The sequence below is a fragment of the Megascapheus bottae genome, chromosome 2, assembly GCF_031878675.1.
Source record: "Megascapheus bottae isolate mThoBot1 chromosome 2, mThoBot2.hap1, whole genome shotgun sequence".
NCBI lineage: Eukaryota > Metazoa > Chordata > Mammalia > Rodentia > Geomyidae > Megascapheus > Megascapheus bottae.
Window position 1 is genome coordinate 18,036,371 of NC_143510.1, and position 26,791 is coordinate 18,063,161.

Sequence of the window (26,791 nt, forward strand, 5' to 3'; positions counted from 1 at the left end):
TGTGTCATACAAAATTTACCATGTTTATTTTTGAAAAATCAAAATATACAAATATACAAACTACAAAGTGATTTGAGTCTTCAAGGGGAAGCCCAGCTGCCAGCTGCTGTTCCAGGCCTAGGTCACAGGTTCATTCTTTTGGAGGCTTCTGGAATTTGCTCTGAAGGAAAACCCTTGGCACACACAGGCCTTCCTTCTTATTCACCGTCTCCCGAAACACGTACTCGTTCACCACTTCCTCATAGCCCGCGTCCACAAACAGCTGAGCCAGGAACTCTACAAAGCAACAGGTCCACAGCACTCAGTCTTGATTAGTGTCACATCTGCTTTGCAATGTAGGGAGGGAAAACCCTCAGAATAGCTGCTGTTTTCACTTCACATTATTTTACCTCTTCTTTAGAAATAAAAACTTCGTAAGGTTTTTGAAGAAAAAAATGTTTTAGCCTTTGTCTCTTACCTCCTCCTTGCTTTCTTTCTATAGGATTTTTGTGATGTAGCCCAGGCTGGCCTCAAACTTGAAATCATCCTATTTCAGCCTCCCATGTGCTGGGGATTATAGCTTGGCTTCTAACAGAAGGGGTAAAGAACCTCCAGCCTGTAGGTCCTATAAGCCCATGAAATCATTGTTACATGCTTTTGATCAGCTACCTGTATTGATAATTTTGTATGGCCCACAATGATGTTATATCATCCAAATGGTCCTGAGGGAAGAGGGGGAAAGTTTCCTACCTCTAACTAATATACTCTTACTTCTCAGGTTCTCCCTACCAAATAGAACCTCTAATTAAACATCTTAATTAGTAACAGTTGGAGGATAACCTGTAGTATTCCCACTATGCCCTATTAATGGGGTTGCCAAACGGAAGTCTAAGTAAAAAGCAACAAAACACCGAACTGCCTACCAACAAACAAGGCCTGATGTGCTCAGTTGTTTACATGGAACACTTCTTTTTTTTTTTAAATCGTAACAGGAAGGAGGAGAATCTGTGGCCAGTGGGGAAAAAAGCACCTAATGGTGCTGTCATGAACTCCCAACTGTATCACCATATGTTCAATGAATCAGAGAGGATGGCACTGTCAGAAAGACAGGATCTTACTAAAAGCTCCACTTCAAATACACTGTTAATATCACTGTATCTTCTCATTTTTACAACTGACTTAAGTAGATTTCATCAATGAGAAACATGAAAATTTAAATTTTCACCTGACATTCATGGTGTTGTAGATTTAATGGAATCACTTGCTTTTACTTTCATTTAGTATTTCAAGCAATTAGAAAATGTTTGTAGAACAGAAATTAAGACAGTAATCACCTTATAAGAAAGATAATTTGAGTTTGGTCCAGAGGTAGAGTACTTACCTAGCATGCACGAAGACCTAGGTTAGATTCCTCAGTACCACATATATAGAAAAAGCTGGAAGAGGCTGGGAGTTTGGCCTAGTGGTAGAGTGCTTGCCTAGCATGCACGAAGACCCAGGTTCGATTCCTCGGTACCACATACATAGAAAAAAGCCAGAAGTGGTTCTGAGGCTCAAGTGGTAGAGTGCTAGCCTTGAGAACCTTGAGAAGTCCAAGGATAGTGCTCAGGCCCTGAGCCCAAGCCCAGGACTGGCAAAAAAAAAAAAAAAAGCTGGAAGTGGTCCTGTGGCTCAAGTGGTAGAGCTCTAGCCTTGAGAAAACCCAAGGACAGTGCTCAGGCCTTGAGCTCAAGCCCAGGACTGTCCCCCCCCCCCCCCAAAAAAAAAAAGCTCTGGAGAAACTAGGATTAGAAGGAACATTTTTTTTAAACCTACATCTTGGCCAATAGCAAACATCATACTAAAAGCAGAAAAACTAAAACCATTTTCCCTAAAATCAGGAACAAGGCAAAGATGCCACTCTCTTACTCTCTCCATTCATCTATTCAATATTCAATATTGTTTTGGAATTCTTAGCCAGAGCAATAAGGTAAGAAAAGGATGTTAGAGGGATCCACACAGGGAAAGAAGAAACTAACTATCCCTATTTGCAGATGACATGAACTTATACCCGAAGGACCCAAAAAAACTTCACTCTCAAACTCCTAGAGCTATTCCACCACTTCAGCAAAATAGGACACAAAATTAACCCACAAAAATCAGTATCCTTTCTGTATGCCAACAATGTACAAGCAGAAAGGAAAATTGTGAAAACAACCCCATTTGTAATAGCCTCAAGAAAAAAAAAAAATTCTAGTGCCGGGCATGGTGGTTCATGCCTCTGAGATCTGAGGATCAAGGTTCAAGGCCAGCCTGGGCACAAAGAGACTCTTATCTTCAATTAACCTCTAGAAAATGTGAAGTGGAGCTTGAATCTAAGGTGGAGTGGTAGCCTTGAGCTGAAGAGCTCAGGGACAGTTCCCAGGCTGAGATTAAGCCCCATGACCCCCCCCCCCCAAAAAAAAAAAACCAACTAGAAATTAACCTAACCAAAGATGTATATAGTGAACCAAAGATCTATATAGTGAAAACTATAAAACTCTAAAGAAAGAAATCAAAGAGGACACCAAGAAATGGAAAAGCATTCCATGTTTAGATAGGTGAAAATGGCCACACTGCCAAAAATGATACATGGAACAACAAAAGACCTATAGCCAAAGCAATTTGAGGCAAAAGAAGCAATGCGGGTGGTTATCACAATACCAGATTTCAAACTCTACAGAGCCATAATAACAACAACAAAAAAAGCTTAATGCTTAGTACTGGCACAAAAATAAGACCCAAAGATCAATGGAACAGATTAAAAGAACCAGAAATAAAACCACATACTTACAGTCATCCTTATTACACAAATGAGTGGGAAAAATATAGCCTCTTCAACTACTGGTCCTAGGTAAACTGGGCAGCCATATGCAGAAAACGAAAAGTAGACTCACCATACACTAACATCAACTCAAAATGAATTAAAGACTTCAACATCAGATCCCAAACTCTGAAACTACTACAAGAGAGTATGAAGGACATTAGAACTTATAGGTACCAGTAGGAACTTCCTGAATAGAGTCCCAGGATCACAACAGATCGGAAACAGACTAGACAAGTGTGATTACGTTAAAATAAAAAGTGTCTGGGACTGGGAGTTTGGCCTAGTGGTAGAGTGCTTGCCTAGTATGCACGAAGACCCAGGTTTGATTCCTTGGTACCACTTACATAGAAAAAGCTGGAAGTGGGACTGTGGCTCAAGTGGTAGAGCACTAGCCTTGAGAAAGCCCAAAGACAATGTTCAGGCCCTGAGTGCAAGCCCTGGGAATAGCAAAAAAAAAAAAAAAAGTTTCTGCACAGGTAAGGACCTACCTACTAAACCAGAAAGACAGCCAACCAATTGGGAAAAGATCTTTACCAACAAGATCTTTGCTGCACTATTCACAATAGCCACGATATGGAACACCCAAATACCCCACAATAGATGAATCGATCAAAAAAGAATTATCATTCACGGGGAAATGGATAGAATTAGAACAAATCCTGCTAAGTGAGGTATTCTAAGACCAGAGAGACAAACAGTGTATGTTCTCCCTGATATGCAGAAGTTAGATTTAAAATGCAATGGGACATGACAAATTACACAAGATTCTAGACACTCACATACAGTGAGACCAAAAGAAGATAGCTTAGGAGAAAATCATTTTTAATATCCAAGCTCCTGTTCATATGTATATAAAATAATATATATAGTGAGATGGCCTCCAAAGATATGGAAATAAAGGACCTTCTTAATTTTTTTTTTCTTCTGATGACTCTGTATTCTTTGCCTTATGTACGGTGTACTCACAGGCACATCTAAGGGAAGGAGGGGTGAGGGCACAGAATCAGTGGAAAAATGGGTGAAAAAGTGCAGCAGCGGAGCTTACTGGCTGCAGTGGACATTGGTGAAAATGAACAAAATTCATGAACAGAGAAGGGAGGGAATGGGAAAGAATGAGGGAACAGATCATACTACTCAAAAGAAATGTACTTATTACCTGACGTATAGAAATTACTGTAATTTTTAAAAATACCTAATGTTCAAAACACCTGATTGAAATGACTTTTAAGTGTGCTATTATAGCAGATATGTATATTTGAAAATGGATGTGATCTCTTTTACTGAGGCTGTCTCATATCTTTGGGACGTGGGGAAGTAATGCTAGGCACTGTTCATCTTTTCTGATTTACTTCTGACTGAACAGAGAGAATTTCTGACAGTTTTTCTTCCTTTTACAGCACAATTTTTCTTTTCTTTTTTTTTTGTGCTGATTGTGGGGCTTGAACTCAGGGCCTGTGCACTGTCCTCAGCTTTTGGCTCTACCACTTGAACTACAGCACCATTTCCAGCTTTTTCACTTTATGTGGTACTAAGGAATCAAGCCCAGGGGTTCATGCATACTAGGCAAGCACTCTGCCACTAAGCACTTTCCCAGCCCTCTAGCATCTGAGCCACCTGTTATCCCCAGGGCTCACTCTCAGCACTGACACCATCAGCCTCTATGAGTGTCCCCAGCCCTGCACTGCTAACTCCATCAAGTAAACCGAATAAACAGAACCAAAGAACAAAGCATTTCAAGGAGAGATTTCATTCATCTTACCATCAGTAAAAAAATAGGATCTGGTTCCATCTTGTCGAACATAAAAGTTTTCTCCCAGTTTGCTGCCAGCTTTAAACCTAAGCATGGCATGATCGTATAGTCCGTAATCTCGGAACAAGACAGTTTTGCCTGGTTTCAGTACCTGTGAAACAAAAGCAAGCTGCATGGGACTCTATGGAACTCAAGTCAAACCATAGACAACTTGATTAGGTTAGGAATTAAAATCACTCAGCTGAGTAGGAACTATGAAAGGGGATATAATGGGATACCCAAGATATGAAAGCTCTCCCTAAGAAAATGTCATGTTGGTGTTCTACTCCCTTGATCTGTTCTTCCTTATTCTGGGTCTCACTTTCCTCTCACTGTATACTGAAATCATGTATAGCTAGCCCACCATGCAAGGATCTGGTACAGCTTAGCATGGCAGCCTGCCAGACATTTCATTCCTGCCACTTCACAGCTTGAACACTGTGACTCCAGGCAACTGCCCAATCATCCTTGTCCCAGCCAGGGCTGGCCTAGCTCTGAAGGGTAGTCGTAACACTGGACAAATACAAAGTTATGGTGATGTTTTATACTATTGCAGGGAAAATGGGGAGACTTTGTGCATGAGCCTCAGAGGGAAGGTAAGCTTGGGGACCAATCACTAACCTCTTCCAGTTCTGGAAGTGTGTAGTTATTACCCTCACCTAGGTTAAGGAAGACACCTGAAAAATGTGAGTGATCTGCCTGCCCTCACTTGCCAGAGCAATCAAGCGTTAGGATAAAGATAAGCTATGAAACCAGATGTCTCAGAATTCAGAAAGCAGGAGCAGTAGGGGGCAGGGGTCACCCACCTTACATGCTTTGTACATGAAAATGCTAGTAAATAAGGGAACTTTAAAGGAGACAAAGTTTACTAAACCTTATTCTTACCCAACTATATCAACAATGTGAGTTCTAGGTATTTTTAACATTGGATTGTTTCAGACAAGATGCTACTATATGTAGCCCAGTCTGGCTTCCAACTAATTTTTTTGCCTTAATCCCTGAAGTGTTAGGATTTATAGGTGTGTACTACCATGCTTGGCTAAGACATTTATTAAAAATGGACACAAGCCACCTATTGTAACAGATTTTTGTCTCCGCTGTTAAAAATGGGTGAAGTACTATCTACTGTGTGGGGAGTGTTAGGGTTTTGAACTCAGGATCTCACATTTTCTTAGCATGTATTCTACCACTTGAGTCATTTCCCCTCGCCCCCACTTTAGGTACAGTCCCATGTTTTTACCTATGGCTAGCTTTACACTATGATCCTCCTGCCTTTATTTCCCTATAGCTAGAATCATGTAAATATACCACCATGATTAACGGCTTGGCTGAAATGGGGGGAGGGGGGTATCTTTCACTTTGCCTGGTCTAGATTTGAAACTACAATTCTCCACTTTCTGAGTAACTGGAATTACAAGTTTAAATCACTGTACCTGGCAACTTTTCTCTCACATGATCCATACACCAGCTCTTTTCTTTATTTTCAAATATAGTCTTGCTTTTGGCCTGAGTAGTCTAGACCATTACCCTATGTATTCTGTATACTTCCTCAAATAGCTGGGATGACAGGCATGTACTATTATGCCTAGCTTTTTATTGGCTAAGATGGGGTCTAATGAACTTTTCTCCTGGCCTGACCTTGAACTGTGATTCTCCTGATCTCAACCTCCACTGAGTCAGGATTATAGGTACAAGACACTATGCTTAGTGGCTTCTCCTCCCTCCTTTTTTTTTTTTTTTTTGACAGGGTCTTACTATATAGCTCCAGCTGGCCCCATGTTCTCAATTCTCCTGTCTTAGTCCCCTAAATTCTGGGATTACACGTGTGCACTTCCCCACCCCCATTATCATTTACTATCTTATCTTGAATGTTACCTCATTTTTAATTCTATTAGAATTTAACATGCAAGTAGACTGTCCATCCAGGTAGCTGGTGTCTTAATGATCTAAAGATCTTGCCTTCCACTCCATGGAAACCACATACTCCTATGGTAATGCCTGAATGTTCTGTCAACAAAAAGGGGTATAGCCACTTCACACTCTAGATGTCAGACAAGTCACCCTGTCTACCTCCAACATCTTGTCAACTCTACATAGTTCTCCATCTGCAATAATCTTTGACCCTTACCTGGACTTCAAATCAGGCTCTCCCACTATCTCTTCCCTGATTCCTTTTCTGCCTTCTTCCCTGGCTTAAGTTCAATGACCATTTGTGGCTGTATGATGTGTAAGAGCCTGCTTGGCTTCTAAAGGCAGATAGAGTGAAAGGGGAAAAAAAATTCTTACAAAATTTACAGAGAGCCAAACCCAGTGTGACAGGACCTAAAGTCTTAACAAAAATACTGTTTTAAGGGAGAATAATTTCCAACAGGTTTCTAGTGTCTTGAAATTTCTACTTTACTTATTTTTTTTGCCAGTCCTGGGCTTGAGCTCAGGGCCTGAGCACTGTCCTTGGACTTTCTCAAGGCTAGCACTCTACCACTTGAGCCTCAGCACCACTTCCAGCTTTTTGCTATGTATGTGGTACCAAGGAATTGAACCTGGGTCTTCGGGCATGCTAGGCAAACACTCTACCACTAGGCCAAACTCCCGGCCTTGCTCCACTTTTTTTTTTTTTTTTGCCAGTCCTGGGCTTGGGCTCAGGGCTTGAGCACTATCCTTGGACTTTCTCAAGGCTAGAGCTCTACCACTTGAGCCTCAGCACCACTTCCAGCTTTTTGCTATGTATGTGGGATACCAAGGAATTGAACCCGGGTCTTCATGCATGCTAGGCAAGCACTCTACCACTAGGCCAAACTCCCGGCCCCCAACCTTGCTCCACTTTTATAGAAACTAAAGCTATCCTGAATGTGGACCTGCATCAAGAATGACTAAATAAACACAAATACATCTTAAGTTATAATGTTTAAAAGAATGTACCTTTTTAAAGTAATTTCTGGTTACTTCAACCTGAACCTTGGGAGGGGTGCTCCTAACTACACATAAGAAAACTAGGCTCAAAGCTGGGTGTGGTGGTTCACACTTATAATCCTTGCTACTCAGGAGGCTGACATCTGAGGATAGCTGTTCAAAGCCAGCCCGGCCCAAGCAGTAAAGATCTTGAGAGACTCTTATTTCCAATAAAACCACTTGAAAATAGAAAGTGGCATTATGGCTCAGGGGTAAGGCAGTAGCCTTGAGCTGAAGAGCTCAAAGATAGCACACAGGCCCAGAGTTCAAGCCCCACAACAGAGGGGTCTGGAAAAGTTGGGCCCAGAGACAAAAGGTGAGGTAATTTGTTTGAGCCACATGGCTTAACAACCAGTGATGGATGCTTAACTTCCTGAGTGCTATAGCCACTTTCCGGTGGTTACAACAGTTCAAGCTTTCCCAATCAAATAACAATAATAATGGTGGTAGTAACAAAGTAATGGCTTTTAAAAAAGTAAGTGTGTATGTGTGGTTGCACATGTGCTAGTACTGAGGCTTGAACTCAAGTTCTCATGCTCTGTGACTTTTTCTGTTCAAGGCTAGTGCTCTACCACTTGAGCTTCATCTCCACTTCCAGCTTTCAGTTGGTTAAGAGTCTTGAGAATTTGTCTGCCAGAGCTGGCTTCAACCTTAATCTTCAGACCCAAGCCTCCTGAGTAGCAAGGATTACAGGTATGAGCCACTAACATGTGGCTAACAGCTAACTTTTAAAGAGCATTTGCCACAGTGCAGGCATTATACTAATGCGCCTCGGCACTATCCCTGAGCTTTTCTGCTCAAGGCTACTACCCTACCCCTGGAGCCACAGCCTCACTTCCCCTTTTCTAGTGATTAATTGGAGATAAGTGTCAAGATCTTTTGTGCCTGGCATGCTTCAAACCTTGATCTCAGCCTCTTGAGTAGGTAGGATTACAGGCGAGAGCCATGGCGCCCAATATCTTTCCAACATTTTATAGGTAAATTACCTGAGGTTCAGGGAGAAGAAGCAACTTCCCTAAGTGGTGTGACCAGATCTTGAATCTACACAGAATCCACATTGCTCTCTGAACCAGTTCCTGCCACTTTACAGCCTGGACACTGTGACTCCAGGCAACTGCCCAGTTATCCTTGTCCCAGCCAGGGCTGGCCTAGCTCTGAAGGGCAGTCATAGCACTGCACAAATGCAAAGTTATAGTGATGTTTTTGTGCCACAGCAGGACAAACGGGAAGACTTTGTGGCTCTTTTTGTGTCTGAGCCTTAGAGGGAAGGTGAGCTTGGGGACCAATCACTAACCTTATAAATGTTTTCTAAAACAAGGTGCATCTTTTCGGGGTGAATGGCTGAAAGCACAAATATCAACATGACAACATCTACAGATCCAGGTGGCAAATGGTCCAGAAGATCATCTTTAGTGAGATCACACTGGAAAGCCTTGCATCTCTCTGAGTTATACAAAGGATTTTGCTACAAAGAGAAAAGAAGGGATTTTACTACAACCATTATGCTGATGCATCCAGAAACACACAGCATCAAAAGATGGTCCTATTTCTACTGTGTCTTACTTACAGAAATGGATAGTCACTTGTTACTGGGGAAAAAAATGAGAAATGAATCATTTATATCCAAAGTATGCAACAGTTAATTCTAGCACAAGGAATATGAGATTTTAGCAAATCATTTTTAACTGAAGATAGAATATAGTCAATCACCGATCCCAGAGTCAGCATATTTGAAGCATGTTTTTCCAGGGAAATAATATAAACCTGGCCACTGTTTCCTTAATCCTCCTTTGACTCAATCCCAACAAGCCTAAACTCAGGAAAAATCCTAATCCCTCTACTGGGATGCTCCTATTGTTCTGGGATATATTTTCCAGTAATGGAGAGAATGAAATAAGACTAATTGTTTTTTGGTTTTTCTTTAGAAGATGTATTCCTGATACATTTTCGTGGGCTTCAATACATGCTAATAAGTGTTATGAATAGATATACAAAATGATCAAATGGGAAAATTCTATATTTAAAAGATGTCAATTGATAACCACACCTATAATTCAAAGCAATCTAAGCCCTAATAAATTTATAGTACAGAAACTGATAAGGTAAAATCTAACTTATCTGAAAGCAAAAGCTACACATTAAAAGAAAATAGAAATGAAGAACAGGGATAGAGATACAACTACCAGACATCAAAGCATACTACAAAAGGTAGTAATAAAATAATGTGGTTTGAGATGAAACAGAACACAAAACTACTCATTCAAACTTGTATGTGAGAATTTAGTGCTTTAAATGATAAAAGGTAGGACAAGGTGACAATCAGGTAAAAAGTTAATAATAAAGTATTGTGTTCTGGCAACTGACTACCATGTACATTAAAGAACTGCCAATTTCAGCTCAGAGATAAACAATAATGAAAAAACATAATTCCCATCCTACAGCAAGGAAGTTCATGGAAAGACAGCAAAGGATGACCCTGTGTCTGTGTCCGTGTCCGTGTGTGTCCGTGTCCGTGTGTGTGTGTGTGTGCAGACTTATCGAAGATAGAGATAATCTAACACCTCAAGTTTGTGGAAAGAGAAATACCTTTAGGAGCACCCAAGATCCATATTCTTGCTTACCCCAGGCAGACTGAAAGATAAACTAGAAGTCTGGCAAATCGCTGCTGCTCAAGGGTGCTGTTAAGAGCAGGCCATCACAGAGAGGATGGTGTTCTTTCTGATGCTGGCTTTTCTCCTATCCTTCAAAAAGAAAAGGTTGAAGCTGCAGGGGAAAGGTCATCTGGCTGAAGCCTCAGGGCACTAGAAAACTAAGGTAGTAGAGACATACTCTATTCAAAGACAGGTAATCTAGTGGGAGAATGATTTCAGGGTCATTGAGGGGGACACTAATAGCATATCTGTAGCTGGGAGAGGAATGGGCAAGCAGAGCTCTATTCTCAGAGAAAGAACACATCTGTGAAGGCCACTTGAGACACAGGCCCACTACACAGTTCAAAACTAGAGAGGAACAAAGGACTCAACACTGTTTCCCACATCCCATAAAGGCTACAGTAATAACAGAAAAACAATCAGGAAAACAGCAACACATTCTATCTCGGGAAGAGCACAAAGGGAAGACCCAAAGCCAAAAACAGACGAAAATAGTTACCAGGGAGTTTTAAGTCTCTGATGCCCATAGTAACAAACTTGACAAGTAACTACATCAACAACTGCAAATACAAGCCAACTCCTGCCTAGATTATTACAACTCCCTATTACCTCAGTACATGCTGACCTAATAATATGTCCAACTTCAACAAGAAAGTACAAGGCACACCAAAAGGCAAGAAAAAAAAAGTCTGAAGAAAGAAAGCAATCATCAGAGCCAGACAATAATATGGTGTGGATGATGGAATTCAAAGTTGGGACATTTAAAGTAACTATGATTAAAATGGTAAAGGCTCTAGTGGAACAGACAGACAACATATAAGATCAGGTAGGTAACTTTAGGGATAGAAATCATAAAATAACTCAAATTCAAATGCAAAACCCCCAAAATATGGCAATGGAAACAATGCTTCTGCTAAGGAAGTTAGTAGGAATGCCATGGCCTAGGAAAGAATATGTGAACTTGTTGACAGGGCAACAGAAATTACATACTGAACTATGTACAGAGAAAAAAGGGGAACCCACTTAAACAAGACTGTGGGGCAATAATAAATGACAGAAGACACATGTCATTGGAATCCAGAAGGAAAAGTCAGAACCAAGGCTAAAGAAATTACCTGAAGAAATAATGACCAATTTGCTCTGACTAATCTAGTACTCAGGAGATTGAGGCAGGTGGAAGATGGGTTTCATTCTATAACACAGAAACATTTTTTTGACCTAATTTAAATTCTGTAGAAAAAGTGCCACCATTAAACAATGCTGATAAACTGGGAGAAGAAATGTTTAAAACACACACACACACACACACACACACACACACACACACACACACACACACACAATCTTACTGTAAAAATAAGAGACAAATGAATAGAAAAATGGGCAAAGGTTATGAACAATTTCATCTCACTATAATATAAGCCGCACACAGATGGTATTTTTCTTTTTCACTTCTTACCCCTACTGCTTAGAATAACTGGCAAATAACAACATCTCAATAAATACACGTAGACTATAACAACTTATGGCAGAGGAAAGAGTAATGTTTATATAAACAACAGGAAAAAAAAACAGTAAATATGAAGACATTATTCTGTGCCCTAAAATTGGGAAAAATGAAAAAAAAAACAATGAAATGTAAGGGGAAATAGAAAAAAGATGTCTTTATATTATTGATGAAATTATAAATAAGCATGGCCTTTTTGGAAGGAAATTTGGCATTATCTACTGAAATTTACATGTGAATGCTAATCTACTTGTACTAACAAGAAGAACTCCGTAAATATAGAGTAAGAAACTGAGCTATATTACATATGAAATTACATAATTATATATGTGTGTACACACACACAGTTTCTTTTAGTAACACTGGGGCTGGGAGTGTGGCCTAGTGGTAGAGTGCTTGCCTAACATGCACAAAGACCTGGGTTCAATTCCTCGGTACCACATTCACAGAAAAAAGCCAGAAGTGGTGTTGTGGCTTAAGTGGTAGAGCTCTAGCCTTGAGAAAGCCCAAGGTTAGTGCTCAGGATCTGAGTTCAAGGCCCAGGACTGGCAAAAACAAAACAAAACACAAAAAAACTAGTAACACTTATAATAGGATTCCTAGACAATTCCTTCTGACAGGATGTAATATGCAAGACACAATATCACCTACTACATCTAATTTTTACCTAATTAAATCTAATTTTTAATTTATAGGAGGTACAGGGAACTAGAAAGACCCATTAGGCAATCTGGAATGTAGGACCTTATAACAGAATATTGACTTGATTTCTACAAAACATCAACATCAATGGGAAAAAGGTAAGGGGTTGGGCAAGAGTATTTTAAGATAACGAGATTTAAATAACCTAATAGAGTGTTAAGAGGTAATCCTTGTTTGGATTAAAAGTAGCTACAAAATTATATGGGAAATATCTGGGGAAATGTAAATCTGGAATATTATAGGATTACATTTATTGCTCTAACGGTTGTAAAAAAATACATACTTAGGAGTCTTGATGTTTGTAATTTACTTTAAAGGAGTTTAAAGATTGGCGAATGTAATGTAACCCTTGTATTAATTACAATAAAAAAATATATGGAAAAAGAAAAAAAAAGAGTTTAAAGACTATAAAGCAGGTGTGAAGCATATAAGTGTTCTGATCAAGCTGTTTCTATACACACTGAATATGCCTATAAAAGGAATATCACATGCTCAGTGGTCATAGCTGCAAGGACAGGACTGCAATTAGGCAAACTGGCAGATGGCAGGTCAAATCTAAGAAAATAGAAACACAGCAGAAATGCATGGTACACCAACCTTAACATATTCAACTGCTCTTGGAGAGAAATCACAAGCATAGGCAAAGATATTCAAGTCCTCTGCTAAAAGTGGGAACAAACAGTTTCCAACACCACAACCAGCTTCAAGCATCGTCAATTTTTGACCTTCATACTGGGGAAAGAAAAGTTTTAAGTCATAGTATATTCAATTGCATAATGAAGAAACAAACTACAAGGTCCAGAATGTAGGAGAGTGTGACATTTGTGGAGCAGACAATAAATTCATCAAAAGCTAACACTGGTACCTCATTGTCATCCAACCTTAAGACAGTTTGATGTGGGGAGGAAAAAAACCCAAAACATTAAAACAAACAAACAAACAAACCCCCCTAAAATATACTAGCCTGAACTAATGGAACAGACTGGAGAATAATTTCCTGTACTCAAATCTCTTCTCTCTATCCCTGTATTCCATCCTTGGGCAAATCCCTTAAACAGCCCTGTGTCTCAGTTTTACCTGCAAACAGGAAAAATGTGGACACATTTCATAGTTTGAGAGAACATGGCCCCCTTGCTTGTAACACAAGCTTCTCTGGAGGCAGACTGTCAGGGGATAGCTACTCAAGAGGCTGAGATCTGAGGATCAAGGTTCAAAGCCAGCCTGGACACAAAAGGACCCAAGACTCTTATCTCCCATTAACCTTTAGAAAACTGGAAGTGGGGCGTGGCTCAAGAGTAGGGCAGTAGCCTAGAACTGAAGAGCTCAGGGACAACACCCAGGCCTACAGGTAGGGTGGTCACCTTGAGCTGAAGAGGTCAGGGACAGGTGCCCAGGCACAGGCTGAGTTCAAGCCCCATGACCCCCCCCCCAAAAAAAAAGGTAATTTGAGGGCGGTTGGAGCAAAAGCTAATGAGGCACAAGCCTAATTAAAAAGGGGGGGCATACCGGGGCTAGGAGTTTGGCCTAGTGGTAGAGTGCTTGCCTAGCATGCACGAAGACCTGGGTTCGATTCCTCAGTACCACATACATAGAAAAAAGCCAGAAATGGTGCTGAGGCTCAAGTGGTAGAGCTCCAGCCTTGAGAAAGTCCTGAAAGGACAGTGCTCAAGACCTGAGCTCAAGCCCAGGACTGGCAAAAAAAAAAAAGGGGGGGGGGCATATCAGCAGGTGCCTGATATACATAGGCAGGAGGACTAAAGTCAGAGGTTACCCTGGGCAAAAACACAAAAAGTACTTTTAAATATAACTAACGTAACAGTTTGTCACTAAAGTTAACTCAGTATTTCATGTTTACAACTTTCAAATTAGCTTTAACTAGAAAACCACTAAAGTTCTCTTGCCTATATAGTTTGTAAGTTCTACTTCACACCTCTTTTAGGAAAGCAATAAAATAGCCCTCATCACCTTTCTAAACAGTTCTGAATAAGGAGAAATACTAACTTACCTCCCTACATGATCTTAGCTCCTCAAACTCTCTGGTGGTCCAGTGTCTATCTTTGAAAAAATTGGTACTATTTCTTTTGTAAAAAAGGTCCCAGTTCTTCTGAGCGTCTTTTTCCAGTTTTTCCTGTTTAAAATCAGACACTAGGACTTGATCTCTTTTCAGTTTCTCCTCTTCTTCAAAGCTGAGGATCCTTGCCTGCAGTTTTTTCTTTTGCACAGAAGCCATCTCACTAGCTGAAGGTAACATACACTTAGCACTGCTAAAAATCCTTCAGCCGAGAATAATTTGGGGAATCCATGCTGATGCTGCAGACAAGGGCTTTTCTCTCATGGGCCTTTTTTCTTTTCTCTTGCTTGGACTCCAGGCCTAGTGTGCTCTCTTGGCGTTTTGGCTCAAGGCTGGTGCTTTACTTGTTGAGTCACACCTCCACTTTTGGCTTTATGCTGTTAACTGGAGATGAGTGTCATGGATTTTCCTGCCGTGGCTGGCTTCAAACTGTGATCCTCAGATCTCTGGCTCCGGAGTAAACTGTGATTACAGGCGTGAGCCAGAAGCATGGCGCTCTGATTCCCCCACCTAGTGATTTTCAGATCTCAGCAGCAGCAGCACGGGGTCCTTCACAGAAAACAGGAAACTTCTGGTTAGTGGTTTCAGAAGTTTTTAGAACACTGGATTAGAGGTTTCTTGGACAGGCTAGATTCAAGTCACTCAACATTTAGGAGATGACTTTACAGAAAACCCCGGCTCTCTAGGAGGGAGAGGTCACAAAGACCAAGATGCCCCTAACCTGGAGAGAGCTTACATTACTTCAGTGGCCACAAACGTCTCAGGTACAGAGCCAGGAGTCAACTATTGCAAGAAATCGGTTAGGTTTACAAACACAGAATACTCTCATGACGTTACTGAAAAACCTTGGGAAGAAACACTTCAGGTGTCGGTATCCGTGAACAGGGTAACAACCACGACAGCAGCGGGAACTGAATGCGGGCGGTCAACTGCCTGAGGGAAGTAGCAGCCAGCACTTGGGGGCCGGAGTCCTGCAACCGCCTCCCGTCGGGGAGGGAGCTCGGTCGAGCGGCCCGAGATTCTAATCGCACTCAAAGGCTGTGTCGCTCGGACCCGAGGGAGGCGTCGTCATCCAAGGACTGAGGCTCTCGCAGCGCCATCACCGCGACTCGAAGGGGACGTGGCCTGGCGACCTCCTCAGGCCGGACGCCGGTAGTGGCCAGCAGAACGCGTCCACTCAGTCCGCCAGCACGCCAGGGTCCCGTCAACATCGGCTCCCAGGTGAGCCTGAGCGGTGGGGAGGGCGCACTTACCCCTCAGCTTAGCTCGGGTCTCCGAGGTGGGTGGAGACCACCCGAGACTAAGCCCTCCAACCTCGTGAACTCTCCGGGCGGACTTCCCTTACAATGGCACCGCCCCCGCCGCTTCCGCTGAGAGGCCGGAAGTCCCGCCCCGGCACCGGAAGTCCGGTGGCCTCGCTTCCTCGAAGTATTACCCCGCCCCGACGCGGAGTAGACTGGTGTTCAGCCCCGGGTGGGCGCGGGCTGAGTTGTCCGCGTGCTCCGGAACGGGGTCCCGGGAGCTCCGTCCTTCCGGCAGCGGGCGCCGGGAGTTCGGGCGGCGGCGGCGGCGGCGCCAGGAGAGCGCCGGTGCGGGCGCGAGGCCCGTGCGGGGCCATGAACGGGACGGCGAACCCGCTGCTGGACCGCGAGGAGCACTGCCTGCGGCTCGGGGAGAGCTTCGAGAAGCGGCCGCGGGCCTCCTTCCACACCATCCGCTGTGAGTCGGGCCCCTCTCCGCACTCCCCTTCCTCCCTCCTTCCTCCCGGGGCCCGGAGCCCCCCGCCGACGTCAGCTCCCTCCTGTCACCGGGGTTCCTGGAGACTCGGGTCACACCACAGCAAACATAGTTCACTCCCGTTCACTATTCCTTTTACCCTACGCTCTCAACACGACTTCTTTCCTTTTTTTCCTGCCCTTCTCCCAGTCCTTAAAGAGACATACTTCCTTTGGGGTTCCAAATCTGTCTTCTCTGCCTCATTCCCACTCAACTCCCCGCTTTCTAACCATCCCATTAGAGTTCTCCATTCCTAAAAGACTCTCCCCATTTGATCTGAGCCTTATATACTCCTATTACATTCCGTTCTTCCCTCAGTTTTCTGACCCCTGCGGTCTTGGTTCTATCCATCCTGACACTGCTTTGCCTCTCGAATACAGTCAAGGACTCCACATCTTTTCTGCGATCCCTCATACCTCCCCTCTCTTGCCTCTTTTGACACCGATGGTTTGTGGTTTCTTTTTTTTTTGTTTTTTGTTTTTTAGGTCACCTATAGCACCCTGATTCTGAGCCAACTCCCTTGTGAGTGAAGAATAAAATTAGAGTTTGTGAGCCTGGCGTGGGTTAAAGCTTCATCTATGTTTGGAAACAGGAGAGAACAGACATAAGGAATCTGGAAGTGGTCATTATGCTGGGCCTTTTCCTACATGATTATAGACTCCCTGGAGAGAAGCACTGCCACTTTGTCCTGGGTAGATTTGACTGACTGAGCATCCCTCTGTGATTCACAAGCTTCTGGTTTCCTGTGGTGTTAATATTTGTTTTTGTAAGAGAGGCAAAGAGATGTGACTCAACACTTAGGAAGAGGGTGTGTTAGATAATGAAGTTTCATCTTTGTGTGGTCACTTGCCAGGCGATAACTGTGCTTCTTGCTGAAAGAAGATCCAACTTTTTCAAAAAGAACACATTGGGAATATGAGAGATGATTAGCCAGTCATTTCCTGAGTTTATGAAGTTTTCCTTCACTGAAGGGCAGTGAGAAGTTTTGTTTTGTCAGTCATGGGGCTTGAATTCAAAGCCTGAGCCATGTCCCTTAACTCTTTTGCTCAAGGCTAGCACTCTACCTCTTTGAGCCAAAGCTCCACTTCTGGTTTTTGAGTGGTTAATTGGAGAGAAGAGTCTGACAAGGACTTTGCTAGCTTTGAACCACAGTCCTCAAATCTCAGCCTCCTGAGTAGCTGGTTATAGGTGTGAGCCACAGCACCCAGCTTGGCAGTGGAGAATTTGAGAGTTCAGTTCACTTGTGCAGGTGGCTCAGTTTGAGGCAAATGTGTCTTAATGTAAAGTGAGTATTTGTTCTATGTGTCCAGTTCATAAAAACAAGAAATAGAACTGTCTGCAGAAATATCTTTTTTCAAAGCTACAGACCTTGAGTGTGGCAAGTCTCTCATATGTACAAGATAAAAACATCTAGGATGCTATGGTCATATTTCGTGCAGGCTTTTACAGTTGGATTCTGCTTCACTTGGCTTTGTTCCTCTTATCCTTACAACTCTGATCATTACATCATCCACTTTACTATGGATGATGAGGCATTAGTTTCCAACTATTCATTGAGAGAAAGGAGAATCTCTGTCAATATAGTCCAGGAAAGTTGAAGGAAACGTATATGGAAATGTTCCCTAGTTGGTAGTCATGAATTTGGATGAAGGTACTTGGCACTTGTTTTCTCTCTTGTGCCATGATGAACCATTTTAAGACTACTAAATCATTTATTGAATGATAGAATTTTAACCCCCATGAGAAAATGCCCAGAAAGTCCTTATTCTAAGTCACATGGTGAGAAATGCACTTTCTTTTCCTTTAGATGATTTTAAGCCAGCCTCTATAGATACTTCTTGTGAAGGAGAACTTCAAGTTGGCAAAGGAGATGAAGTCACAATCACCCTGCCACATATTCCTGTAAGTTTATTTCATTGCTACTGTTTTTAATGTCAGATCACAATGAATCCTTATATTATTTGTTATTACAGTTTGTATTTCCTATGCTTTAGATGTTCATAGGTTTCTAAAGTGCTAACATAAGTAGAAAAGGACCTTTGAGGGATGGGGTGGTGTGGAATTTTTGTTACACCAGCACTTGATTTGAAGTGATTGTCATTTTCCCCAAACTCCCTTTTCCTACTATTTGCTGTAAAGTCAGCAGGGTTCGGTCTGGACATCCAGGTCCTCTTTTAGACATGTATAACTCTTTTCTCAGGCAAGTCCAAAAGGAAAGGCCCCAGCTTCCCTGCTGAGGTATACAGAAGCCATACAGCTTCTGAGCAAGAGGTGTCCTAAAGGCAGTCAGTAGCAGCACTAACATCTTTATATCGGTGAAGGGTCAAGTGTGAATGACCAGACCCAGGTAGGAACAGAGGTTTGGAGCATTCAGGTAATTTAGGGATAAAAAATTCAGTTACAAGCTTTGTTGAGCTCTTTGCAGGAAGGACTTCTATAAAATTCTGTCTGGAATAGCATTCTGATCACAAAGCTCAAAGGAATTCACAAAATGTCCCTAGTGAACAGAATCAGTGCATCTCTCAGCTCTGTCCTGGAACATAGTAAGTTCTTGGTAGCTGGTGCTACAACAAAAAGTCTCTGGAGAGACCTAGAAACTTTCAGGCTGAGGAAAGATGATTTATTTGTCCATTCAAACTATTTCATTACTAGTTGTCTGTGGCAGGTTACATCATCTCCCTTTGGACTTGTGTTTCCCAAGTGTAGAAATGAAAGTGTTAGATAAATGGTCCCTAAAGACTCTTCCCACTCTAAATTTCTACTCTAGAAAAATAGAGTCAAAGAGCTAAGCTAATTTTGATTGTAAGCAAGACATTAAATTGTGTATTTGAGCTGGACAGGTGGTTCACACCTGTAATCCTAGGGAGGCTAAGATTTGAGAATCTCAGTTCAAAGCCTGCCCAAGCACTACAAAGGTGTGAGACTCTTATCTCCAATTAATCACTAGAAAACAGGGAAGTGAGGCTGTGGCTCAAGGGTAGGGCAGTAGCCTTGAGCTGAAGAGCTCAGGGACACGCCCAGGCCCTGGGGTAGGGTGGTAGCTCATGACCCCCCCCCCCCCAAAAAAAAAAAATCCTGTATTTGATAAATACAAAATGAATGATTCCTGTGTATTGGTTTGTTTAGTAAGTGCTAATACAACCCCGAATAAAACTGACACATGGTCATATCTTGCCTTTAATGTACATATTACGTAAATAACAAGTTTAAGTAAACATAAGAAAATATGTCAGTTATTCTAGAAGGTCAGGGAAGGCTTCCTTCTGTGACCTTTGAGCTTACCTGAAGGTTGATGGATTTAGAACTAGGGTAAAGATGTAGTGACTGGAGCCTTGTTAAAACCCTAAGGCAGTACAGAACTTGAGGTTCTGAGAAGCCCACAGAGCCCACATGGCTGGCTGAAAGTTATTATTCTATAGCCTGAGGACAGTGGGAATAAATGAGTAGTAGGCTATACTTGCTCTGAGCAAATCAGGTTAGTGACATGCCCTTGGAGAATGCTCTGTTGGATGTTTGGATGTTTTCTCTAATATTTCCCCAATCCCTTAGAAACGAGTATAATTTTAAAATGTTTTATATTGCTTTTCTTTGTCTTTGTTTTCTTTCCTTTCCTCCCACTTTTTTTTTTTTTTGAAATAGGAGAGTTTGAACTTGGCTTTGCTAGATACTCTACCACTTGAGCCATATCCCCATCCCTTTTTTCCTTTGCTGGACTTAGACTGATTCTTCTACCTATGCTTATAGGTGCACCATCAGACCTGGTGTAATTGTTGGGATAAAGATCTCACTAATTTTTTTGCCTAATGTAGTTCTTCTGTCTGCCTAATGTAGTTCATCAGTTCTTCTGATTTCCACTTCCCAGTTGCTGGGACTATAGTTGTGAACCATTGTGTCTGATCCTTCATTGTACATTTCTTGATTACCTAGAACCAGTTGTGTATTTACAGAGATTCTTGCTGTGCTTTTTCTTTATTTTTGTCTGGGTAACCAGCAGGAATTAAAATAGAAATCAGTTCTTCTATTGTTGAGTAACTCTGATGAAAGATTTGATAAAGTAGGGTCAAGTATAAAGTTTTGATGTTCATAACTGGTTTAGTTATGTATTTTTGTGGCAAATAGGGATCTACACCACCAATGACTGTGTTCAAGGGGAACAAACGGCCATACCAGAAAGACTGTGTGCTTATTATTAATCATGACACTGGTGAATATGTGCTGGAAAAACTCAGTAGCAGCATTCAGGTCAAGAAAACAAGGTATGATTTTTTAGATTCATATGACCTTTCTTTCCTTTCATTTGTGGTGAGAATCGAACTCTGAGAGCCTTGTGTGTGCTAAGCGTGAACTTAGCCTGGGCGCTATTCCTGAGCTCTTCAGCTCAAGGCTACCGCCCTACCTTGGAGTCAAGCCCCACTTCCCATTTTCTAGGGGTTAACTGGAGATAAGAGTCTCAGATCCTTTTGTGTCCAGGCTGGCTTTGAACCTTGATCCTCAGATCTCAGCCTCCTGAGTAGTTAGGATTACAGATGTGAGCCACCATCTCAGTTCTTATGTTATTTCTAAACCTCATTTTGGTCATAGAGGCTCAGTCTCTGAGGGAGAACACAAGCGCATGTGTGTACATGCCTGCATGTCTGCATGTGTGGACAAGGAGGTGGGGGTAGCCAAGTTAAGAGTCCTAACTCCTTGGACTCCATTTGCTATCCTTTCTCCTTTGCACCTATTTGATGGTTGTGAGTGTTTATATTTGCAGAATTTTTAGGGTTGGGGGTAGTAGGAAAGAGGTAAAGAAGAGTAGTAGCAGAAGAGCAAGAAGACATGGAGATGAAAAGGAAGATTAGCTGGGGTTATGGAACAGAGCTTCAGCGGAGGTAACACAGTTAGTCCTTGATAATTGCCTGTGTGCCAGAGGGGAAACTAAAGTCCTGAATGGTACTTGTAAAGGACAAGAGGTTTCTGAGTATGGATAACTTGATTAAGTTCACTGGCCTGGCTCTCCAGCCTGAAGAAACTTCAGAAGTTGGAACTTGGTGACAATATAATTTCTGGAGATTTGGCAGTCCTGGCAGAGAAATGTCTAAATCTTATCTACCTCATTCCAAGTGGAAACAAAATCAGAGATCTCAGTGGAAGCTCTGCAAAATCTTAAAAATTTGTTTGACTGTGAGATCACAAACCTGGAAGATTATAGAGAATGTGTTTTTGAGCTGCTTCAGCAAATTCCATACTTAGGTGGATTTGATCAGGAGGATAACAGAGCACCAGACTTCTTCAGAAGAGGAAGATGATAAAGACAAAGGTTATGAGGAGGAGGAAGAAGAAGATGAAGGTGAAGAAATTCAGGATGAAGAAGATGATGATGACTGTGTTGAAGAAGAGGAAGAAGAAGAGGAAGAGAAAGAAAATGAAGATGAAGAAATTCATTAATATAGTGTTTCCTTTGTTTCTGGGTTTTGATTACCATGTCTCACTTCTATGTCTTCTGGACAAATCAGTAAAATATACCTTTCCTTCAAATTCAAGCAAAGAAGTAATATCTTTCCCTTGTAAAACATGGAAGTCATTGGGGGAAAGCAGGTCCTTTATAATTAAGCCATTTTTTATTAACCCCATGACTGTTGCTGTAGTACCATGTGAAGTTGGGCTTTTACTGGCTCACACCTGTAATTTGTGCTGTTGAAGGAGATTGAGATTTGGAGGATTGCATTTCAAGGCCAGCCCAGGAAGAAATTCATCTTCAAAATAACCAATAAAAGTAGGTATGGAGGCATGGCTCAAGTAGAATGCCAGTTGAATAAGTAAGCTGAGTAAGTGCAAGGCCCTGAGTTAAAGCCCCAGTGACGGATGTAGCGACCTGTTTCCGGTCTATTGAGTGAGGTCTGGGGACTGGCAGCACATCCCATTGCAGTAGAATGCAGGATCTCGGGCCTATCAGATCACAAGCTGCAAGATTGCTCCAGGTGCTTGTTCGTATGCTAAAGTTAGGAATCACTGGACTAGTCCATTTGTAAAAATCATTAATGGATAGTTTTCTCAGTTTGGAATAAAACTCTTATTTACAGGCAGTAAATAGACAATATAAAACTAAACAGTAATTTACAAGAGATAATTTGTTCTAGAACTCATGCATTCATTATTGTAACTATTGCATATAAATCAAATAATATTTTCTAATAAAATGGACTCTTAGAATCACATATCTATTTTATCTCTTTGCTGTAAAATGTGAATTACTGCTAGATATGGTAGTGTACCTGTAATCGCAGTGGTCCAGAGGCTGAGGAAGGAAGATCTTCAGTTCACAGACTATCTGGAATACATAGATAAGAGTTGTCAGGAGCAGAAAGTATGAGCTCCTCGAGGGGCAGTGAGTCTATGAGTACTTCCATCTCTATATCCAGGATGCACTGTACAGTACTGGAATGTCGTAGACATGCAGTTATTTAGTTGATTCTCATATTAAAATTACAAGTGTCAGTATTTTGCAGTTTCTAGAAAGAGCCTGACAAAAACCACTGTTTTAGCCTGTCTGACTTAATGCCTTATCTCATTTCAGAGCTGAGGGCAGCAGTAAAATTCAGGCCCGAATGGAACAGCAGCCCGCTCGTCCCCCTCAGCCACCACCACCCCCACCACCACCACCACCACCACCACCACCTCCGCCACCCATGCCATTTAGAGCTCCAACAAAGCCCCCAGTGGGACCCAAAACTTCTCCTATAAAGGATAACCCTTCTCCTGAACCTCAGCTGGATGACATCAAAAGAGGTAGAGCCATATTATTAGTAGGCAGTTAGTAGGGTATTGTATAGATATGGTTGCACTGACTTGCACTGTTTCAGAGCTGGTGAGGGCAGAGGCCTCCCCCACCTGTCTCATGACAAGAGTAGGTTCAGGAATTATGACTTGCTTGTTACTGTCTTGGCAACATTCTGAAGAGGCTTGGGGTTGAATAAGCAGGACTGCTCCATAGGATATGCTTGTAAGGCTGACTACCAAAGAAAGATCTAGGGATTTGGGGGTGCAAGCCACATATTGTGGTGTTTCTGAGGTCTCTGCTAATACAGTTAAAGTGACACTAAAAATACCATAACCAAGCCAGGTATAGTGCATCTGCCATGCCTGTCATCCCAGCACCTGGCAGGCAGAGCCACGAGGTAATGAGTTTAAGCTCAGCTTGGACTATTATGAGACCCTGTCCACCCCCCACCAAAAAAAAAAAAAAAAACTAGCGGGAAATGGTGGTCCACTTCTGATATCTCACCTACTTGGGAGGTTGAGAGTAGCAGGATCATGGTTTGAGGCCAGCCTGGGAAAAAAGCTCATGAAACTATTGGCGCAGGAGTACCTGCTTGTCATCCCAGCTATACAGAAAGCATAAATAAGAGGACTGTGACTCAGACGGGCTCAGGTGAAAACATAAGACCCTTTGAAAAACAGATTTTCAATTGAATACATTTTCAGAATGTTTTGATACAAAGTGTATAAATATGAAAGAAGTATGGCTATGGATTCAGGCCTAGAAGACTTAGTCTGACTTGCTTCTCTTCACTGCAAACCCAAGACGTATTTACCTTGTCTTTCTCCTTACATTATGGATGATTTTGGCCTTTGAGATTCTTAGAAGTTATGAGGTTAAGTGCTTTGTCCATATTTATAAATTTTATGAAGTTTATAATAGGAAGAAAACAAGGAAAGAAAATTATTCTTGGGATGTTTGCTTTTCTATCCTATAGATGCTGCTTCTGACAAATAAGGTCGCTGTGCTCCATGCATTGTTACTGCACTGCTTAATTACCCCCCCCCCCCCCCCCCCCCGGGAGTTCTAGAATGTTCTTGTAGAAGTCCCCACTGGAGCTGAATAGGAGTTAGACCAGGAGTGTGAGGTCATTCTTTGTTAATTTTCTTCCCTGCTTTTCATCAGTGGAAAGTGGAGATGCTGGCAGACGTGGCCATTGGTCAGTATATGAGTCAGGAAGCTGGGTGCTGGTGGCTCAAGCCTGTTAATCCTAGCTGCTCAGGAAGCTGAGATCAAGAATCATCGTTTGAATCATGGGCAGGAAAATCTATGAGACTCTTATCTCCAATAAACTACTCAAAAAGCTGGAAGCAGGGGCTGGGAGTTTGGCCTAGTAGTAGGGTGCTTGCCTAGCATGCATGAAGACCTGGGTCCCATCCCTTGGTACCACATACATAGAAAAAGCTGGAGTGGTTGCTGTGGCTCAATTGGTAGAGCTCTAGCCTTGAGAAAGCCTAAGGGTAGTGCTTTGGCCCTGAGTTCAAGCCCCACGTGTGGTGCCATGGCTCAAATAGTAGAGCACTTACCTTAAACAAAAGAAGCTCAGGGACAGCACCCAGGCCCAGAGTTCAAGCCTCAGGACCAGCAAAAAAAAAAAAAAAAGGTCAAAAAGAGGAATGGTGTGTTTTGTTTTTTGTTTCCTCCCTGGCAGTCCTGAGGCTTGAACTCAAGGCCTCAGCACTGTGCTTCTTTTGCCTGAGGCTGCATTTTACAACTTGAGCCACAGTACCACTTCAGGCTTTTTCTGTGTATGTGGTACTAAGGAATCGAGCTCAGAGCTTCATGCATACTAGGCAAGCACTCTACCAGTAGGCCACATTTCCAGCCCAGGAGTAGTGGTCTTGTAAATCATTCTATCATTCCTTATTGCTCTTGGTTTTGCCAGTTTACTGCTGAACAGCCACTCGGTGCTCTGCCTTGAAAGACTGCTAACCACGTCCTGTTTTGTGTTCTCAGAGCTGAGGGCTGAAGTGGACATCATTGAGCAGATGAGCAGCAGCGGAAGCAGCTCATCGGACTCCGAGAGCTCCTCGGGAAGTGACGATGACAGCTCCAGCAGCGGCGGCGAGGACAACGGCCTACCCTCTCCTCAGCCTTCACACCAGCCACCCTACAACAGTAGGCCAGCCATGGCCAACGGCACCAGCCGGCCCCAGGGAAGCACGCAGCTCATGAACACGCTCAGTAAGTAGCCGGTGCAGGCTGTGAGGCAGCTTCCTTTATGTCCTGCCAGAACTGTAAACCCGAAGAAAGGCATTAAAGCCATAAGAGAGGATCTTAGCAAAGCGAGTTTGGAGAAAGGAAGGTTTTTATTGTCAGGATGATGTATAGAGGGTTATAGTTGTATTCATCAGGTAGTAGGTGCACTACTTCTTGCACATTGATAACCCTTCTTTTGTTTTTGTCTCCATTTCCCTCTTCCCACCCCTTTTTCCCACTTTTAATATTCATGGTTTGTGCTCTACCAATTGAACTATACTTCTAGTGGTGGCTAATTGCTGGTTACTTACTTGGTGATAAGCATTCATAGATTTGTCTTCAGTGCCTCTGCTTTTGGCCTCACTCTGTTTTCTGTTTGTAGGAAATGACTTGCAGTTAAGTGAGTCTGGCAGTGACAGTGATGACTAGCGCTGGATCTTTCGAAATCTTCTCTCTGGTGCCTACACGTGTTGCAAGACCGGGCTACGTTCGCATGGAGTTCATTACCACAAGAAGAATCGTGTGGATCAGTGCCTATAGGAGGAGTTTGAGGCCCTGGGCTTCTCAGATATTCAAGTTTTAACTTGCTGGTGATGGGTGATTTTCTCATGTAATTTTTGAACAATCTCCTTTCAAAGTTTAAGTAGATCTATAGAACTAACAGAATTCTATTTCTATTGGGTTAACATTGCTAGTGGGAAAAAAGAAAAAGACAATTGTACTCTGGTCTGGGTCACCAGGCCAGTGCTTTGTTCATAAGCCTCAGCAGCCATCAGTGTGCCAAGTGATCTGCAGCAATGAAATGGAAGTCTTTGGTAAAGGAATTTCAGGCACAGGAGAGTTGCTAAGCCACTTGAAATTGGTGGCACAGTGATAAGGAAGTTGTGTCTGAGCGAGAACAACAAGCCCCTGTCGCCATGGACTTCATGGCAGTCCTTGGTCAACGGGGTAGGACTCTGGCTGTGTGCCTACTCCAGCCCTCATTGAAAAACTAGGAAAGGGAGGCCCGCAGCTGGTTCATGCCCCCCTCCTGCCCCCAGTGCAGGATTTTCCACTGCTTCCTCCTTTGAATTTCACTTCACATTGGCACTTAGGTTCAGTCAGACTAGCCCTCAGCACATGAGGCTGGTGAACAGATTATCGCAGCAACCTCTGCTGGTTCCGGATGCAGTGGAGGCCTGTAGCTCCACGCGGATCTGCCCTAGTGTTCTTTGCTGCATTTTGGTGGCGGTGAGGAGCAGGAATGGAAGCAAGGAGGTAGAGAAATTTTTCTGAACAGATGGAACTGGCAGCGAGCTTTCCAAAATGAGAATCTAGATAGGAGCTCTGCAATATGAATTGAGCACATTCTTTGATAAGGTCTTTATGTTTATGCTCTTGTACCACTGTCTGTGCCTGACTCTCAAGACTGGTCTGTATTTTTATGTAAAACTAGAACATCACAAGATTGCCTTCTACAGTACAGTTTCTAACTGAATGTGTCATTGCTGGAAACCTGTCACTAGTAAATGTTCTGTTACCGCG

General features: G+C 42.5%; 2 protein-coding genes and 1 pseudogene across 8 annotated transcripts; 2 read left to right on the forward strand and 1 right to left on the reverse strand.

The window, feature by feature from the left end:
- Positions 1-2: 2 nt before the first annotated feature.
- Positions 3-22,579, reverse strand: Mettl6 (methyltransferase 6, tRNA N3-cytidine). Of its 7 annotated transcripts, none has more exons than XM_090321702.1 (6): positions 22,524-22,579; positions 14,428-15,042; positions 13,020-13,154; positions 8,857-9,027; positions 4,584-4,725; positions 3-276 (listed from the first exon to the last, which is right to left on the reverse strand). In XM_090321702.1, exons 2-6 carry the CDS (start codon positions 14,671-14,673, stop codon positions 131-133), a joined length of 840 nt encoding a protein of 279 aa, XP_090177828.1. In that variant the 5' UTR covers positions 14,674-15,042; positions 22,524-22,579; the 3' UTR covers positions 3-130. The 7 variants fall into 7 exon arrangements, with proteins under 7 accessions (XP_090177828.1, XP_090177820.1, XP_090177809.1 ...); XM_090321694.1 differs by lacking the exon at positions 22,524-22,579 and adding an exon at positions 15,230-15,293; XM_090321683.1 differs by lacking the exon at positions 22,524-22,579 and having other exon boundaries at positions 14,428-15,120.
- On the forward strand, positions 15,840-26,791 carry Eaf1 (ELL associated factor 1). The gene is made up of 6 exons (XM_090321672.1): positions 15,840-16,212; positions 18,077-18,171; positions 20,389-20,525; positions 22,826-23,037; positions 25,025-25,252; positions 25,650-26,791. Exons 1-6 carry the CDS (start codon positions 15,840-15,842, stop codon positions 25,694-25,696), a joined length of 1,092 nt encoding a protein of 363 aa, XP_090177798.1. The 3' UTR covers positions 25,697-26,791.
- On the forward strand, positions 20,536-22,087 carry LOC150066542 (acidic leucine-rich nuclear phosphoprotein 32 family member E pseudogene; annotated as a pseudogene).

Excerpts from the sequence above, each read along its gene's own strand:
- Mettl6 (XM_090321702.1), bottom strand. The coding sequence starts at position 14,673 with ATGTTACCTTCAGCTAGTGAGATGGCTTCTGTGCAAAAGAAAAAACTG. Across the intron at positions 13,155-14,427 it reads AGCTAAGATCATGTAGGGAG|TATGAAGGTCAAAAATTGAC; the intron begins GTAAGTTAGTAT and ends TTCTTTCCCCAG. Across the intron at positions 9,028-13,019 it reads GAGCAGTTGAATATGTTAAG|CAAAATCCTTTGTATAACTC; the intron begins GTTGGTGTACCA and ends TTCTCTTTGTAG.
- Eaf1 (XM_090321672.1), top strand. The coding sequence starts at position 15,840 with ATGGCACCGCCCCCGCCGCTTCCGCTGAGAGGCCGGAAGTCCCGCCCC. Across the intron at positions 23,038-25,024 it reads GCTGGATGACATCAAAAGAG|AGCTGAGGGCTGAAGTGGAC; the intron begins GTAGAGCCATAT and ends TTGTGTTCTCAG. Across the intron at positions 25,253-25,649 it reads GCAGCTCATGAACACGCTCA|GAAATGACTTGCAGTTAAGT; the intron begins GTAAGTAGCCGG and ends TTCTGTTTGTAG.